The following is a 17,291-nucleotide window of genomic DNA, read 5'->3' on the forward strand; positions in this document are numbered from 1 at the left end:
AAGGCCACCCTTCCACTCTGTCTAGCATCTTCCCTTCACTTCCATTGCTCTGCCCATTCACATCCAGCACCTACCACCCTTCCCTTTCCTTTCCTATTTCCCATTCATGTCCCGCATCTGCACTTCCCTAGCCTTTATGTCCACATCATTGTCCCTTCCCTAGCCCCATCCATATCCTACATCTCCCCTTCCTTAGCCCCCCCCATCCATGTCCAACATCTCCTCTTCTCTTGTCCCCCATGTCCATCATCTCTCATCTTCTTTAGCACCTCATCAATGTCCAGCATCTCCCCTTCCCTTCTCTAGCCCCCACCCCCACCCCCATCCACATCTAGCATTGGCTGTGGCTATTCAATAATGCTGGGCACAACTCAAAAGGGGGCATGACAATAGGAGGGGCATGGGCATATCAGGAGAATTCCGAAAAGTTGTGTGGTGTTACAGAATAATGGGTCTCCGTGCCCAACTTGGGCACCAGCATTTACACCAGGTTTCAGCAGGGGTATGTCTAGTGCCCAGAGTTGGAATGTGAGAATCGGTGCTAAGCACTATTCAATAAAGGGTGTGTACTTTTACAGAATAGTGCTTAGTGACGATCTTTTCCAGTGCCCATTTCTGAGCACCATTTATAGAATCCTCCCCTTAACCCTCCATTGCCCAAGGTACAAAAACTTAGATTGCGAGCTCACTAGGGAAAGAGAAAGTACCTGTGCTAGTAATAAACGTAGACTGCTTTGGTTGTATCTACAGAAAGGCAGTATATCAAATGCATGACTCTTTACACCCCCCCCCCCCCCTACACATACACACACACACACACACAGCTATAAAAATAATAAAGGAGCAACTTTACAGGATTGATGATGATGATGATATAATCAGAAAATAAATAGGCAGGTATTTCACATTTCCATTTATCACTAGTGGTCATTTATAGCCTCTAGCTAATTTTATTTCATTGGCATAATCTCGTCTTACAGGCTTTTAGATCAACCTGTCATTTTGAGGTTCTTACTCCTATTTTTATATGTCTGACATTTTAGAAAGGTACTCATTATATTGGAAAAATCCATTTATAAAATTTGTCTTGCTTAATTTTATGTTATTGTTTTTATATTTTATATCTTGTCTATTATTTGTTGCATTGATTTTTGTTTAAAACTTGTATACCTTGCTTGGAGTTTCTGGAGAAGTGAGTATAAGTTTAAGTAAAGAAATTATAGTTCACCTCATGCAGAGGTTCCCCAGAACATCTTCTCTGTCTGAATATTTAAATGATTCAAGCGGGTACTGTATTTATCCTTCTTTTTTCTAACTAACTGGCAGAAAATGATAATTCCCAATACAATCATAGGCTTCAGGTTCTGCAGTTTCACCCTCCTCATACAATAATTACCATGCAATCTACTCAAGGTGAAGCTTCTGTGAACAAATGATTAATTTAATGTCAACTCATTTTGTTCCTGGTGCTGTATTCAGTTTGCAAAAGTATAACACAGATGCCTTTTCCTATTTCCATTACAATTGAACTGTTGTTGTTCAAGTACATTATAATGCTTGATGGTCTCAAGGACTGCACTGCTGGCGTTTTGCGAGATTAATTAATTTGGTGCCTTGCTTATTGTGAAAGAAGCTGTGAATGATGCGGCATTATCCCCAAGGCCCAAATGCTGCTATCAACTGGCATTTTCTAAGCATGAGCCCTGAAATACTTCTGTCCTTTGTTCGAGCTGGCTGCTTTTCATATCTTCTTAGTTGCAATAATTTGGATTTATAGAATGTCTTTCATCCAGACAGGATAACAAAGAGATTTTGCAAAGTAATACTTCAGAAGCACTCGCTGGATGGGAAAGGCCACACACTTCTGCTTCCAACAGGGAAACAAAAAAAGAATATATATATATTTTATTTATTTATTTTAGCTGATAAGAGGAGAATGATACAAGGAAGATTTACTAATGTGCACTCCTGCATCACTGCAAGCCATTTATGTGTTTTAGTACTAATATGGGGCTTTTTATCAAAGTGCTGTAAGATTTTGCATTTACTCTATATATTTATTTATTTACTGTATTTGTACCCCACATTTTCCAACCTGCTGGTAGGTTCAATGTGGCTTACAATTAACTAAGTGAAAACTGGTTACATGTTAAGAAGCCATGTTGTATGATTATGCAAGGTTCAGGTCATTCCAAGTTCAGATGACATTCTAGTTCTTGATTAAGGAGTGTTGTCTTAATCTCTGTTGATTAGGTGGTGTTGTCGGGGAGGAATGTTTTTTTTTTAAGAAGTGGGCTTTCAGGTGTTTTCTGAATTATAGGTAGTTGTTCATGTATTTTAAGTCTTTCGATAGGGCGTTCCAGATTTTGGTGCAGACGTAAGGGAAGCTTGTTATGTGAATGGTTTTGTACTTCACGCCTTGGCATCAAGGGAAGTGGAGGGAAAGGTAGGGTCATATCTTAAGTGCAAAACTTAAGGTAAGGTAAGTTCAAAACCTGTGTGGTGAATGCAGGGGACATGGCTAGCATCATAAGTACATAAGTAATGCCACACTGGGACAGACCAAAGGTCCATCAAGCCCAGTATCCTGTTTCCAACAGTGGCCAATCCAGGTCACAAATGCCTGGCAAGATCCATGTAATTCTATAAAGTAGAGACTAATATTTACACAACAGCTACATGCATAAGTCTTCAGAATTCTAGCACATAGGTGTCTACATGCACACGTGCACTATTCTGAAAATATGCATATATCTATGATGAGATGTGGGCATGTGCATGGGCAGACTCTGGATGAAGTGTGGACAGGATGCACATTTACTCATGTCCTCCCTCATTGTATTAGGCACCTGCTGCGTGAGTAGTTTATCGAATGGTAGCACTGACCACTTATGTGTGTCAGAGGTGTCAATAATTGTCATTTACAGGTATAAATCCTAGGCACCATTCTATAAAGTACAGACCAAAGTCACTTACCCCAGGATTCTATATATTGCGCTGAGATTTCCACGTGGAAATCGAAGCATCGAAGCATATTCCATAACAATGTGCATGAGCTAATTGGTTAACAAGCTAATCAGCGCTGATAATTGGATGTTAACAACCAATTACTAGCACTAATTGCCATTGATTAGAATTTATGCACAGAACTGTCTTAAGTGTATTCTATAATGTGGTGTGCGTAAATTCTAAATCGCATAGTTGAAAAGTGAGCGTGATCACGGGTGTGGAATAGGCAAGTCATGGGCATTTCTAAAATCTATGTGCGTTGTTATAGAATACACCTGGTCCGTGCATAATTTAGGTGTTGGGATTTGCAACAAGTTTTACTTGGCATCATTGACCATAATTAAATTTAGTACTGCAGAGCAGCACTTGGTGTTATAGAATTGACACTAACCCCCTAATTTTATAAAAGTCACTAAAAACTGCATGTGCAAATTTGGGTGTGTGCAATTTAATTGAACATTGAGCTAATTTGCACCAATAATTGGCTTAACAAGCAATTATTGGCACTAATTAGATTTAATTGGAATATACGCACATTACATGTGAGTTCAAAAAGGGGACACAGAAATGGGAGAGTCATGGGCATAACAGGGGCGTTCCTAAAATTAATGCATGCTGTTATAGAATAATGGGGATACATGCCTAATATAAGGTGTGTATATTTGCACCACGTTTCAGTTGGTGCAAATGGCCGCGGCTAAAGTTAGCTGCAATTCCCGAGTGTACATGCTATTCTATAAACCGCATCTATCTTTAAGTGTGGCTTATAGAACAGTGCTTTCTTGGCACCAATTCTTTTCGGTGCCATGTATAGAATTCATCCCATGGTGGCACCTACATCTTGGCACCAAGTCATAGAATTGCCCCTGTAACTTATAGAGTACTATAAGTTATGCATGTATCACTGTCTCTTAGGCACACACATGCCAGCTCACCAATCAAGCATATAAACGGCAAGTGACCGACTCACCTGCAAATGCGCAGTAGAGACTTCTCTCTGTGTCCCGCCCTCGCGTCAAGACGTGATGACGTCAGAGGGCGGAACAGAGAGGGAAACGGAGTCGGAATCACTGTTGGACGCTGCCGCCTGGAAACAAACATTGCACGCACCAACCTCCACCCTCCCCCCCATCCCCGCCACTGCTCCCGCCCTCCTCCGCATCGGGCCCCCTGCACTGACCTGACAGCGCTTCTCACCTCCGTGTGGAAGCACTGCAGGCAGCAGCAGAGCAATCTGCTGCTGCCTGCAGCGCTTTCACACGGAAGTGAGAGGTGCTGTCAGGTCAGTGTAGGGGGCTCGGCAGGAAGGGAGGAGGGAGCGGCGGCGAGGAGGGTAGCTGGAAATCTCGCCCGTTTTTACAGGCTTAACGGCTAGTGTTTGTTATAATCTATCATGTACTTTTATGATTTTTTAGTTTGTCTGTTTTCATTTTATGTATATTTTTATTGTTATCCGCCTAGAATTAAGCCAATCAGAAAATATGAAGTAGAAAAAAGTCAAGTAAAGGGTAATGTGAGAATTCAGCTAAAGGAGCCCAGACCTTTTCATGTGATTGTAGCACTCTTGAGTGGTCCGCTGCCACTCTTTCGTATTTAGCTTAAAGCACAAGGACTTTCACCATATAAGATAATCAGTTTTGGAAAAGTCTCTCCAATAATGGCACAATGTCTTAAAAGTAATGTGTAAAAGGATCCTAAGCAGTTTGGCTTTGTATCTGTTGATAGGCCAAGACAAGCCATCAGGGCCTAGAATTAAAAGTTTAAATGAGAACGGTTCATGACAATTCAGAAGTTGGGATATCATTTTCCATACAGACATCCAATAAATCTTTAAGTGAGGATAAGCATATATAATGCGCTCAAGAGTACCAATGCTGTTTTTACAGGACCAACATTTGTCATCTCCATTTTCTGACACTCTGGATACATTGTGTTGTCCATAAGTTTCTGTGTATCAGGAAAAACATAGATTGAGATATAGCAGCAGAGCAGGTAGCTTTAGTTAGTGCAATCCAAAAGTCCTGCCAATGTGTGATAAATAGCTTAGTATTCAGATCTTTTTCCCGTGGTGATTCAGAACCAGTGGAGCTGAGGAATTCCCATTGCTGTACAAGTTTATACCATTTAGATGCAGCACCAGGAACATTGGCAAGCAATGAGAACAGTTGCCAGTAACTAGGTGTATCCGAAGTAAGTTTGCTTTCATTTAAGCAAGAGGAAATACAATGTTTGAGCTGTAACCATTGAAATCAGTAATTGAGATTCAGGTTAAACTGTATACACAAAGTCTTAAAAGGAAGCCAGTCAGCATTATTCAGGAGTTGATTCAAAGACCAAATCCTGGTAGCTTGCCATGCAGACCGATTAATACACTTGATATATAGAGATAAACTATAGATATTATTAGGGAACTGGTTTCCTACTATTACTATGCATATAAATATAGAAGCACAGTCTCAAGTGTGTAAGCATAAGTGTAGCTTTTCTGGAGGAAAACGCCTCTAGAAGCACCTCCCCGTATTTATAACAAGCTGAGGGCTAGGGCTTCATCATCATCGGCGGCTAAAAACGTCCTTATTTTAAAATTATTTTTCAATTTATAAATACATCGCATTGCCGTGCAGTCCTAGAGAATTACTTAACTTAGGCAGACGAACAGCCTTCTTCAACCAAGACCGTGATCGGACCATGGTCAACAGGTTCCGTTTGGCGTTATCTGCTTCAGAACCAACAGTCTTCAATAGAACAATTCACCGGTCTTCAATGTTAAGCCCGTTCATTTTGTCGATGGTTATATGAAAAGCCGGCATGTAACCGTCGGCAAAATGAACGGGCTTAACATTGAAGACCGGTGAATTGTTCTATTGAAGACTGTTGGTTCTGAAGCAGCTAACGCGAAATGGGACCTGTTGACCATGGTCCGGTCATGGTCTTGGTTGAAGAAGGCTGTTCGTCTGCCTAAGTTAAGTAATTCTCTAGCACTGCACAGAAGTGCGATGTATTTATAAATTGAAAAATAATTTTAAAATAAGGAGATTTTTAGCCGCCGATGATGATGAAGCCCTAGCCCTCAGCTTGTTATAAATACGGGGAGGTACTTCTAGAGGCGTTTTCCTCCAGAAAAGCTACACTTATGCTTACACACTTGAGACTGTGTTTCTATATTTATATGCATAGACCAATTAATACACACATTATTAATTTTAAAGAAATAATTACTCCATATGGGGATGTTAGTAGTATTTAAGGGTGGATGCTGAGCATACTTATTAATCTCTGCAAAAATTGCTTAAGTGGTCGAAATTATAGGGTTGGATTTAGATTTTTCTATATATGCCCAAGGTAAGAATCTTAATACGGTACGAGAGATCTATCTGCTTTAATTTGCATCCATATAGGAGATCTGGATAACTCAACAGTTTAGTGGCTTTCAATCTTTTTAAAGCAATGCGAGCAGGTTTGTTCGCCCATAGGAATTTAGACAAAATAGTCTCAGTGGCTCTATATGTGCTACGCTGTAGAAGGAAAGGCAGCATACAGAGTATGTAGGTCACCTTTGGAACTATCATCATTTTTATTGTGTCCAAATGCAACCACCAGGTTAAATTTAGAGGAGACCATTTTCGTGTCAGATCTTTAGTGACTTTCAAAATATAAGCAGTTTTCAGTCATATGGTATTTTCAATAGATAGACCAAAGTGTATGCCTAAATACTTCATAGATTCTGGGGCCCAAATTAATTTATTGGGAGTTATCTCATGTTTGGTAGTTGGGCAATTAATAGGCATCAGTTCAGTCTTAGTAGCGTTCAATTTATAACCAGATAAGCAGAGCATTTGGAAATTATATCCAAAATCGCAGATATAGAAGAGGGAGTAGTGTAAAGTAACACATCATCTGCATAAGCAGATACTTTGGCCATATGCTGACCAAGAGGAACACCCTGGACATTTGGGGATTGTAGAATAGCAAGTAAAAAAGGTTCCAGAGCTAAATTAAATAATAAAGGCGATAACGGGCAGCCTTGGCGAGTGACCCTAGTAGGGTGAAAGGAGTCTGAGACACTGTTATTTAATTGGATTCTAGTACTATGTTTACTATATAGTATTTTGACCACATTGAAAAATTCTGGAGAAAAACCAAACCAATGTAAAACATAAAACATATATTCCCATTCAACATGATCAACAGCCTTCTCAATATCATGTAGCTACAATTGGTTCTGACGATAACTGACCTTGTAACAATACATTGATAAGAAGACGGGTGTTATCTGAGCAAAGTCTACCAGACATGAATCCAGTTTGGTCAGTATTAATCAATGTGGATAATACAGTAAGGGGTCCTTTTACCAAGCTAGCAGCAGGGGCTGTTTTTGCTGAATGCAAGGGCCCTTTTTACCGTCATGGTAAAATGCCCCTAAAAAAAAGACATGACCATGCGGTAAGATTATTCTTACTGAGTGGCCATACTGGGGGGAACCCTTACCGCTACCCATTGAGGTGGCGGTAAGCGCTCCCCCGGTAACCCAGCAGTAACTGGGCAGTGATTACCACCGGGTTAGTGCCACCATAGAAAATATGAAATTATTTTCCATATTGCCAGAAATGGCACGCGCTCAAGGTGGAACTGCCGCCGGTGGCAGCGTTGGGCTGACGGTAGTTCTGGGTTGCCGCTCAGCAACCCTTTAATAAAAGGGCCCCTCAGTAAATGTTGAGCTATTAATTTTGCAAATATTTTAGCATCAATATTTATAAGAGATAAGGGACAATAATTCTAAACTAGGAAAGGGTCTTTATCAGGTTTGAAAGAATACAAAAAAAGAAGGCTCGTATAAAGTACACATAAATGAAAATAAATCCCATCTAAAACATACTCCAGAAATCTTAATGACTTGGTCACAAGAATAAAGCTAATCTCAAAACTGAGTGAAATAATAACACATTCCCCATTCAATATATGCAAGAATCTTAAAATGACCCTAACTATAATCACAGCCAGTACAGAACCCTTTAACAGCAATCTTAGATTATCAGGAGCAGTCAGCATTTGTTCATACATTCAAAAAAGATCCTTAACTAGCTCTGATGATACCAACTGTTCTCTTAAAGGATTTTATATCAACATCTTAGTTCGCTCTCAGCATTTTTGCTAGAAGCAGAAAGGTAGATAAAGTAAGTAATGAGAGAAGACAAACACTGTTCATATTGTTCAAGAGATCCTTTGGCAGTTTAAAAGCGCTCCAACTGCTTCCTGGCATGGTTTCAATTCAGCGTCTTAGGTCCTTCATGGCATCCCAATTCAGTTGAAAACTGATCGACATAATTAGTAAGCTTGTAGATACAAATGCTTGAAAAAAAATCAAGGGTGGCAGAAATCCTCATATATATCAGTCTCCACAAACCACAATCCAATCGTCAGATATAAAAGTCTTCGCTGTGTTTCATTTAGACTTCATCCGGAGCGAGACTATAGATCAAGATCTAAAACCATACAAATAAAGCAGTTAATCAAAGGTCATAGTTTCCCACAAACCAAATACAAAAAAGCACTTTAAAGAAATTATTTAAATATCAATTATACTCACAAAACATGATCGGCAAAGCGCCCAAAACACAGCAGCATAACTGATATTCAAGAAGTCAAAATATGGAAAAGCAAGTCCACTTCTCGAAACACTGCACTGGCTACCAATCAAGGCAAGACTACTCTTCAAAGCAAGCACTCTCATTTTCAAAATACTGTTTGGAATGGCACTTGAATATATGCTAGATGTGAATGAACTATCCCCGAGAAATGCAAAGTCCAGAAACCAGAAGTTACCTACTTCCCACCTACCCAACTGCACTGCAGAAACATGATCTATAAAACCATCTACACAGCAGGATTTAGTTACCTGGGTTCCAAATGGTGGAACTCAATATCAAAAGCCACAAGAAGCATCACTGTATCTTCAATTCAGGAAAGAAATGAAAACCTACCTCTTTGAAAAATTCTATAGCTAACTACATAAACTATCGATGTCCCACCCCTACAAATCTACCTTATCAAAACTCTTCAGATAACTACATAAACTATTGTCCTACCTCTTCAAAACTACCTCTCTGAAAATTCTAAAGATAACTACATAAAACACCGATGTCCTATCCATGTCATAACAGTAAAATACTATTATAATTCTCACCTAAAATGTAAATTGTAAGCCACTTTGAACTGAAAATTGTTTTTGGATAACTGGGGGATATAAGAATGCATAATTAAATAAATAAGAGCAGATAAACTCAAAACAATCCCCCAAGGGACTGCAGCCCGAAGGCATAAACCAAACGCATACACCAAAAAACACAGCAAAACAACTCAATATATCAACAAATCCAAAATCATTTTCAAACTACTGTCTGTACCTTCATTTAGTCCCAGAGGGGAAATAGTATTCCATAAATAAATCAAACATTGTTCTTTTCTTTCAAGAATGGCTGAAGCATCTCCCCCTCAGGGTAAGGGCACTTGTAATAAAAGTACAAATTGCAGGTCCCTTAAGGTACGACCAGCATTACTGTAATGGTCCTCAAGGGGCGCCTCTCTTTTGTTAACTCTGTTACTTAAATGACATGCAATATGCTGTTTAATTTTCAACCTAGTCTGTCCTATATACCAAAAAGAGCAGAAACATTTAATTGCATACACTACTTGACTGGAATTAGTCAGTTATGGACTACAAATAACATCTTTTCCCAGTATGCGGGTTAACTACTAACTGTGTGGTAATGGAGCTAGGAGGTGAGATGTAGGAAGCACAAGCAGGCTGCTTCTATCCTCTCCGACAGCTCCAGAGCAGCCGTAAAATTTGCTTGTTAAGTTACAGCTGCTCTGGAGCTGTGCATCCCATGGAATACACATTAGACTACGAATGAGCTTGTTAGAATACTAATAAGCTCACTGTAATACATTTGCATGGGATTGTTAGTGGCTGCTAACGGCACATGTTAGAGCCACGGAAAACCCCTTTGTGCATTACTAGCTACATAAACGTTTGCTTTAGACTGGCTAGAACCAGCTTAAAGCAAACGTTAATAGAAGGGTAAGCTTTGTGCATCTGGGCCCAAGTGCTTTAAAAATACACCTCCATGTCTTTTTTTGAGATGTGGTGACCAGAAGTGCACACAATATTTGAGATGCATTCACACCATGGAGTGATACAAAGGCATATGCATCCAGCTTTTCCTACATTTGCACCCAGCTCTGGAACGCATTACCTAGAAACATTAGAAATGTGAACACCTATCTAAAATTCCGAAAAGACCTCAAGACTCACCTCTTCCGGAAAGCCTACCCAGTGGACCCGAACTAATTCATGAACAATGCATCACATCTTTCGATCTAAGAAATGAACAATACCCCTTCCAAATAATTCTATTACTTCAAACTGTACGAATTTTACCACTCCAGTTATAATTAAGTGTACTTCTACCCTTATCCTACTCTATATTGCTCACTAGAAGCTGTAGTCCCATCCCCGGAGACTTATCAGCCTCATTGGGATTACTTTTCTCTATATGCTACTATATATTCGTTCCAGACTTGTATTCTCTTTTCCGGAACCTTATCAGCTTCCTTGCACCTACTGTTACTCTATTTTCCACTCTGTATATATTCCCGGAGTTGGTACTCTCCTCTCTGAAACCTGTAAGCCACATTGAGCCTACTGCTATGCGGGGAAAATGTGGGATATAAATGTAATAAATAAATAATTATTCTCAAAGGTAAACACTGTAATAAAGAGGATTCCCTCTTGTAAATGACTTCAGTCTGATGCTATCAGATGGTAATTGGAATTTCTTTTCACACTAATCATGGTGTTACTGTGTTTTATGGCTGTCATACAGTTACAGAATGAAAAGGCATGGGGAGATGGCAATGGCAAATCGTTTCTTTTGTAGATCAAAATTGTGGCAGATGTTTCTAACTACTATTCCAGGAATCAAATGTCATCACGCCTGGCAGGAGCTGGAGTTTAATGATTCTGGTATCAATCTCAGGAAAAGTATTATTTTTAGCAATATATTCCATGCCTCATTTCTGATGGGTGACCTTGAGGTGTCACCTCCCCCTTCCCTTGGACTTTTCAATCTGCTTTTGCTCTAGAAGAAGGAAGAAAGAGCTCAGTCACAAATATGAAGGGAAGGTAAAAAAAAAACACAACCTCAAAGAAAAAGCAGTGACATCAGAAGTAGCATCATAGCTCATAGAGGTTTCATATTAAGAAGGCTGCATGTCCCCCATGCACAGCATTGACATTTGAAGGTAATTTTTATATAGACGACTTGAAGTGAATCTATTTTAACTCCTAGGTTAAATTTTCATGATGGCATTTGTAAAACAAAGATTGCATCAGAGGAGTGCCATGGCTTAGTGGGGAGCCAGGATTCCAATAAATTTACCTTCCATTACCTTATATACCAATTTAGATAGCAAGCCCTCTCCAGCAAGGAATTATCCATAGGACGTGAACCAGGCTGGCCCTACTGTTGAGTGACTGTGCACATGGCCTCTGTGTAAATGAGGGTCCCCAATGAATCTCTATATATGGCCCTGCATCCCTTTGCATCCCTCAGGGGCGTGAATTGTAACCAGGGACGCTGAGAGACTGGGCCGGGCCTGGGGCAAGGCCGCCCCCCACCACTCCCACCCTCCACCACCCCTACCCCCGCGGTCGCAGCCGCTGCTCCCCCCTCCACCCGCCCCCCTCCGTCCGCCACCGTGCCGGACCCCCTGCATTGAAATCACAGCGCTTCTCACCTCCGCGTGAAAGCGCTGTAGGCAGCAGGGCAGCAGATCACCTCCCTTCGGCCCTCCTTCCCTCCTTGTGTCCTGCCCTTGCGGAAGTTACGTCAGATGAAGTCGGGACACAGGGAGGGAAGGAGGCCCAAAGGGAGGCGATTTGCTGCCCTGCTGCCTGCACCGCTTTCACACGGAGGTGAGAGGAGCTGTGATTTCAATGCAGGGGGCCCGGCCCGGTGGCAGACGGTCGACGACGGAGGGCGGGTGGGACTGCGGCGCCGGGCCCCCCTTGGAGGCCCAGGCCCTGGGAATTTTGTCTCCCCTGCCCCCCCCCCCCCCTCGGTAGCTATGATTGTAACTTGCTTTGAGTATAGGCAGGGCTGGTTTTAGACCTTCTGGGGCCCAGGGCAGAAATTAAAGAGAGGGCCCCTCTGATTACCTCTCCTCCCTACCCCCCTCCACAATCTCCTCAACCACCATTACTACCACACATAATACAACTTTAAATAACCTTTATTCTGTAAGTAGAAAAAGCAAAACAAGATTTCTTCAACAGTATAAAACATCAAAAAGGTGAACAAAATCACTTAGAGGTGAAGTGGGCCTTCTTTGCTTTTGCAGAGGCAAAATCTTCAATTATTTTAGAGAAGTCCAGCTTGTGACAAATACCTTGCTCAATGCCAATTTGTGATTTAACATAAAACCCTGAAAAAAAGACATTCAAAACCTGTATCAAAATTGCCACAATAACCCTACTCCCAATACTCAAACTGCAATCCCCCTAACTATGAAAAGACAGCATTATAGATATTATACCAGGTCCTAGACCACCAATACACAAATTATTGGAAATCTATCTACAGACACACACACAGAAAATACTTATGCTAGCAGAATCCTTCACCTCAGTGGACCCTAAAAGCAACACAATAAAAAGATTGCAAACATCTTCCATTTATAACCATATGACCTGCTAGTTGAAACTCTACTGGAAGCCAGCAAAGCCCGAGGAACACTTTCAGACAAATCCAAAGAAGCATGGACAGATTAAGGCCAACTGATGCCTTAAGCATAGCCCAACAATAGTGCCCCTCAGCCAGGGCCGTGCCTAGGGTCTCCGGCGCCCCCCTGCAGTTGGCCCCGCCGGCGCGTCCCCCCCCTGAAAACAATCGCTACACTACCCGCCCTCTTCTCCCCAGATCCTTTTCCTTTTTGTTTAAATTTACTTCTCCGGCGCGCGGCAGCGTAGCGTTAGTGAGAAGGAGGCGGCACTCCCCCGCCCCGACGTGTCTTCATCCCTTCGCTCAGTGTCCCGCCTTCTTCTGACGTCATTTCTGACGTCAGAAGAAGGCGGAACCGAGCGAAGGGAAGAGACTGACACGTCGGGGCGGGGGAGCGCCGCCTCCTCACTAACGCTACGCTGCCACGCACCGGAGAGGTAAATTTAAACAAAAAAAAAAGGACAAGGATCTGGGGAGAAGAGGGCGAGGTAAGCATGGTGCGGCGGGGCGCCCCCCAGAGGATGGCGCCCTCCTGCCTTGCTTACCTCGCTTACCATGTCTGCACGGCCCTGCCCTCAGCCATTTCACTGCTAAACTGATCGTCCAAACCTTCTCACTTCTCAGCATCCATATCACCCTGGCCTGATCCCTGATACAATGATATTACTCAGCACTTGTTGAGTGTTAATGTTTTGTGACAAGACATTAAGACTCAATAAGTGCTGAGAAATATCATTGTATCAGGGATCAGGCCAGGGTGATAGGGATGCTGAAAAGTGAGAGGGATTGGACTAGGGATGCCAACTGGACCAGATTCACCTGACAGGGTTGACCCAGTCCTGGGCCTACCTCATTGCATGTAGGGACATGTGGTTCTGATTGCCCCATTGGATTCCCTAAAAAAAGCAAGGCTACAAGTCCCTGCATACATTGGTGTAAGCCCAGGACTGGATTAATCCTGTTGAGCGAATCTGGATCCAGTTGGCAAACCTAGATTGGACAACAGTCATAGGGCGGCTGTATGGTGGAGAGAGGGATGGGTGAAACAATCCAGAGCAGCAAGCCATCAGACTGGCCATTGGTTTACTGCAGGCTATTTTTATTATTATTATTATTATTAAAAGAATTTGCATTCCAAAACAGGATTTAAAAAATTCTGCTTACCCCAAGGCACCAATTTGATGCTAGCTGCTGCATACAGGCCCATGAGGAAGGAGGTTTTGAAATGTAACCACTCACATTGTGCAGTTGTCAGTGTATGGGGACCATAGATAGGTAATCCAGTACATGATACCAAATTGACATAATGATTTACCTTGTCATGACTGAATCCCTGCACAAAGTCTCCCATCTTGTTGAGTTCATACATGAATATTTGAAGTTCCTTTTTCCTTTTGGGTGAGGTATCTACAAAGCTCAAACATTTAACTTGCTTTGAAAGCATGTCAAGGATATATATTTGGAAAGTGTTAATTTGTCTTTCTTCTCCAGCTTTTAAAGATGGTGCTCTGGATAATGTGTACAGGGCTGGGACTGAGCCTTATAGCACCCACAAGTTTGGCTCAAAGTGAGGAAGATCTGATAGACACAGGATCAGGGTTCATTGCAGAAGAATCGATGGTCAAAACTGAGGAATCTAACATTTATCCATCAAACCTAAACCATTGCAGTCTCAAATTTTTTACGCCTGGGCCTTCAGCTCTTTGCAGAAGCACAGATGAGGCATCTGTATCCCAGGAAGACCTAGCATATCTCAAGGAGCTCTTCCAAGACACACGCAGGATCATTCAGAGCCTCCAATATACCATCAACTCAGAGACAGGTCAGTTCAGCTATCAAGATGCCATTTTAGAAGCCATCACAGGTATCGGAGAGGACAACCAGGAATTCTACAGAAACTTACATAAAGTCACAGATAAATTCCATACAGAAATGGAAGATAGCAATCCTGACATTTCAGAAGAAAAAAAGAAGTAAGTATGTCTCATGTTAGCTGCTGGAATAGTTATAAGATAAAATTTGTTCAGTATAGATTACACTAGTGTGATGATGTTAAAATGGAGCTCTCTCAGTTGAGTAAATCAGGTAAGCAACTAATTTACTTGAATAAACTGCTAATGTTAAAAGTGATGTTTTCAGCAATTCCATTCTCAGATTTACTACATAAAGGATCATCTGGAAACAATTTGAAAGGATGAGTTAAACACAGAGTGGATTTGCCTTTTCTAAATTCAAGGAACGTAAACAGAGAATACATGACCTAACCCTAATGTATAGAAAGAAATGTTTCTGCTGATAAATGATTTGCAACCATCTAAGTCAGACATTTTAAATTATATATTCTCCAGGCAGCTGAATATTGACCTCCTGTGGTGGCTCATAAGAAATTAATTATGATGTGAACATTTCACGAACCTACTTCAGTGATGGGTGGATTTACAATAACATTCTATCTGTCCACCATTATCTCTTGTATCCTCCCTCAAAATAACTCCAGCAAATAAAGTCTGTGGCTAATGTGCACCTTCAAATCAAGAGGTTTATGGAACAATTTGACTGTAGTATAGAGCAGGCACAAATGTAATGCATTGTATAGGGGGTGCAATGAAGCAGACCTAATATCTCAGCCATATTTCATTTCAGAATCACCACCAGGCATGTTTCCTGTTTTGCTAGCAGAGGCTTGTGGTTAGTTTCTGTGGTAATTGTGTCTTGGCCATAACGATGAAAGCACTGGCAGCCAAAAACAATGCTGAGACATTCTTTTTGATTTTATGCATAATTTTGTTAGGCTGGGGTGAGTGCCCAAGATACAAAAGCAACTGGCAGATTCCAAATAGGGACCAGCTTTGAATACCCAGATCTAATTCAGCTGGCGGCAACCAGCACTTAAAAATAAATCACTGGCCACCTCCAGCTGAATATTGAGCAGAAAACGCTTAAAATCTGACTATCTCTGGAACAAAAAATGAGGTTTTAATTAATTCTATTACAGCAAACAATTTGTAATACAACAGTCCAAACCACACCTCTTATGTGGAAAAAAAATAAAAAAAAGTTACAGACGTTCAAATATTTAACCGTTTCAGACTGCTTATGGGCCCCTGTCGTGAAAAATTGGCCATTCTCAATATTTTGGATCTGAGACTTTAGTCACCTTTCCCCCAGAGACAGTCACAAATATGTAAAACATCTTTCTTAATGAAGCTGTTGTGTTCTTTCTACTTTCTGGTCAGGTTGAAGAAAGACTTCCTGGAGATGGAATATTTGCTGAAAATAACCAGTCACCTTGCTGAGCAGATAGACACTGCCTCACAGGACTTGGATATGGTACTCACTCAGCATCTAGAAAAATCCATGCTCCTGGCCCACAGAAACACTGTAAAACCTTGAGCAAGATGAACAGAACAGACTACCTGCAGTGACAAGCTTCATACAACTGGAGAAAAGACTGTTTCAAATAGTGTTTATAAGCCATCAGGAATAAATAAATTTCTGCTATTTTATATTCTGTAGCACATATTATAATTTGTTTATTACCTTAACATTATTACCTTCCCAGCAAGTGATGAAGATAACTATCCATATGGCTAGGTGACAGAGAGGTTTAATAGAACAGGCTTAATATATTATATTCACACTTCTAGAAGCTTGGATAAGCATGAGCAATGAGTTCAGTCACTTTATCTGAGATCCTCATATCAAACAGAATAAAATTCCTCTACTGCTTTCTTTTTCTATTCATGATCTGTAAAAGAGGATGACATGATTTAGGTGCCGAAAATGTACATAAATAATTTGAATAGTGGCATATGTGCATAAATATCAATACTTCAGCTATATGCTATTCTGTAAAGTGGTGTCTAAATGCATTTTTTAGATTTTAAGCTCTATCGAGCAGGGACTGTCTCTCTGTGTCAGGTGTTCAGCACTGCGTGCATCTGGTAGCGCTATACAAATGTTAATAATAATAGTAGCATGGGGGGGAATTGTACAGTGGCACTCAAAATTAAGCACCGGAAAAAACTGGCGCTGAGTGCATTTCTATAAAGGGTGCGTGCCCTTTATAGAATAGTGCTTTGGATTCCTGTGCCCAGCTCTGGGTGCCAGTTTTATACCAGTTGAAAACTAGTGTAAATCCTGTTGTGCAAGTTGGGCACAGATCCCACATAATCTATAACACTGTGCCCAACTTTTCGGAATGCCCCTGACATGCATATGTCTCTCCCATGGCCATGCCCCCTTTGGGTTGTGCATTATGGGATTTGGACACTCAGCGTTATAGAATAGCTGTCACGACTGTGGTCAAGACTCCACTTTCAGTCTCACCTTGTTTTCCGGTGGTCAGCATCAGAGGTGGCTCCAGTCTGTTCTGTTCTTTTCTTTGCTTTGTTGCCTCTGCTACCACTTCCTGTGTGTTCCAAGCCTCACTCTGGTGTTCTGTGTGTTTCCAGCCTATTTCCTGTAGTTGTGACATCATCAGTGAAGGCCCTCATAAGG

At 41.2% G+C, this 17,291-nt stretch overlaps 1 protein-coding gene across 1 annotated transcript in view; it reads left to right on the plus strand.

Annotated features, from left to right (window-relative positions):
- Window positions 1-16,347, plus strand: part of LOC115465145 — a 42,440-nt gene extending 26,093 nt beyond the window's left edge. The window contains exons 2-3 of the mRNA XM_030195549.1: window positions 14,283-14,764; window positions 16,028-16,347. Of these exons, the coding sequence (XP_030051409.1) occupies window positions 14,283-14,764; window positions 16,028-16,184 (639 nt within the window). The 3' untranslated portion in view covers window positions 16,185-16,347. The remainder of the gene's footprint in view (window positions 1-14,282; window positions 14,765-16,027) is intronic.
- The last annotated feature ends 944 nt before the right edge of the window (window positions 16,348-17,291 follow it).

This window comes from Microcaecilia unicolor, chromosome 3, assembly GCF_901765095.1.
Source record: "Microcaecilia unicolor chromosome 3, aMicUni1.1, whole genome shotgun sequence".
Classification (NCBI taxonomy): Eukaryota; Metazoa; Chordata; class Amphibia; order Gymnophiona; family Siphonopidae; genus Microcaecilia; species Microcaecilia unicolor.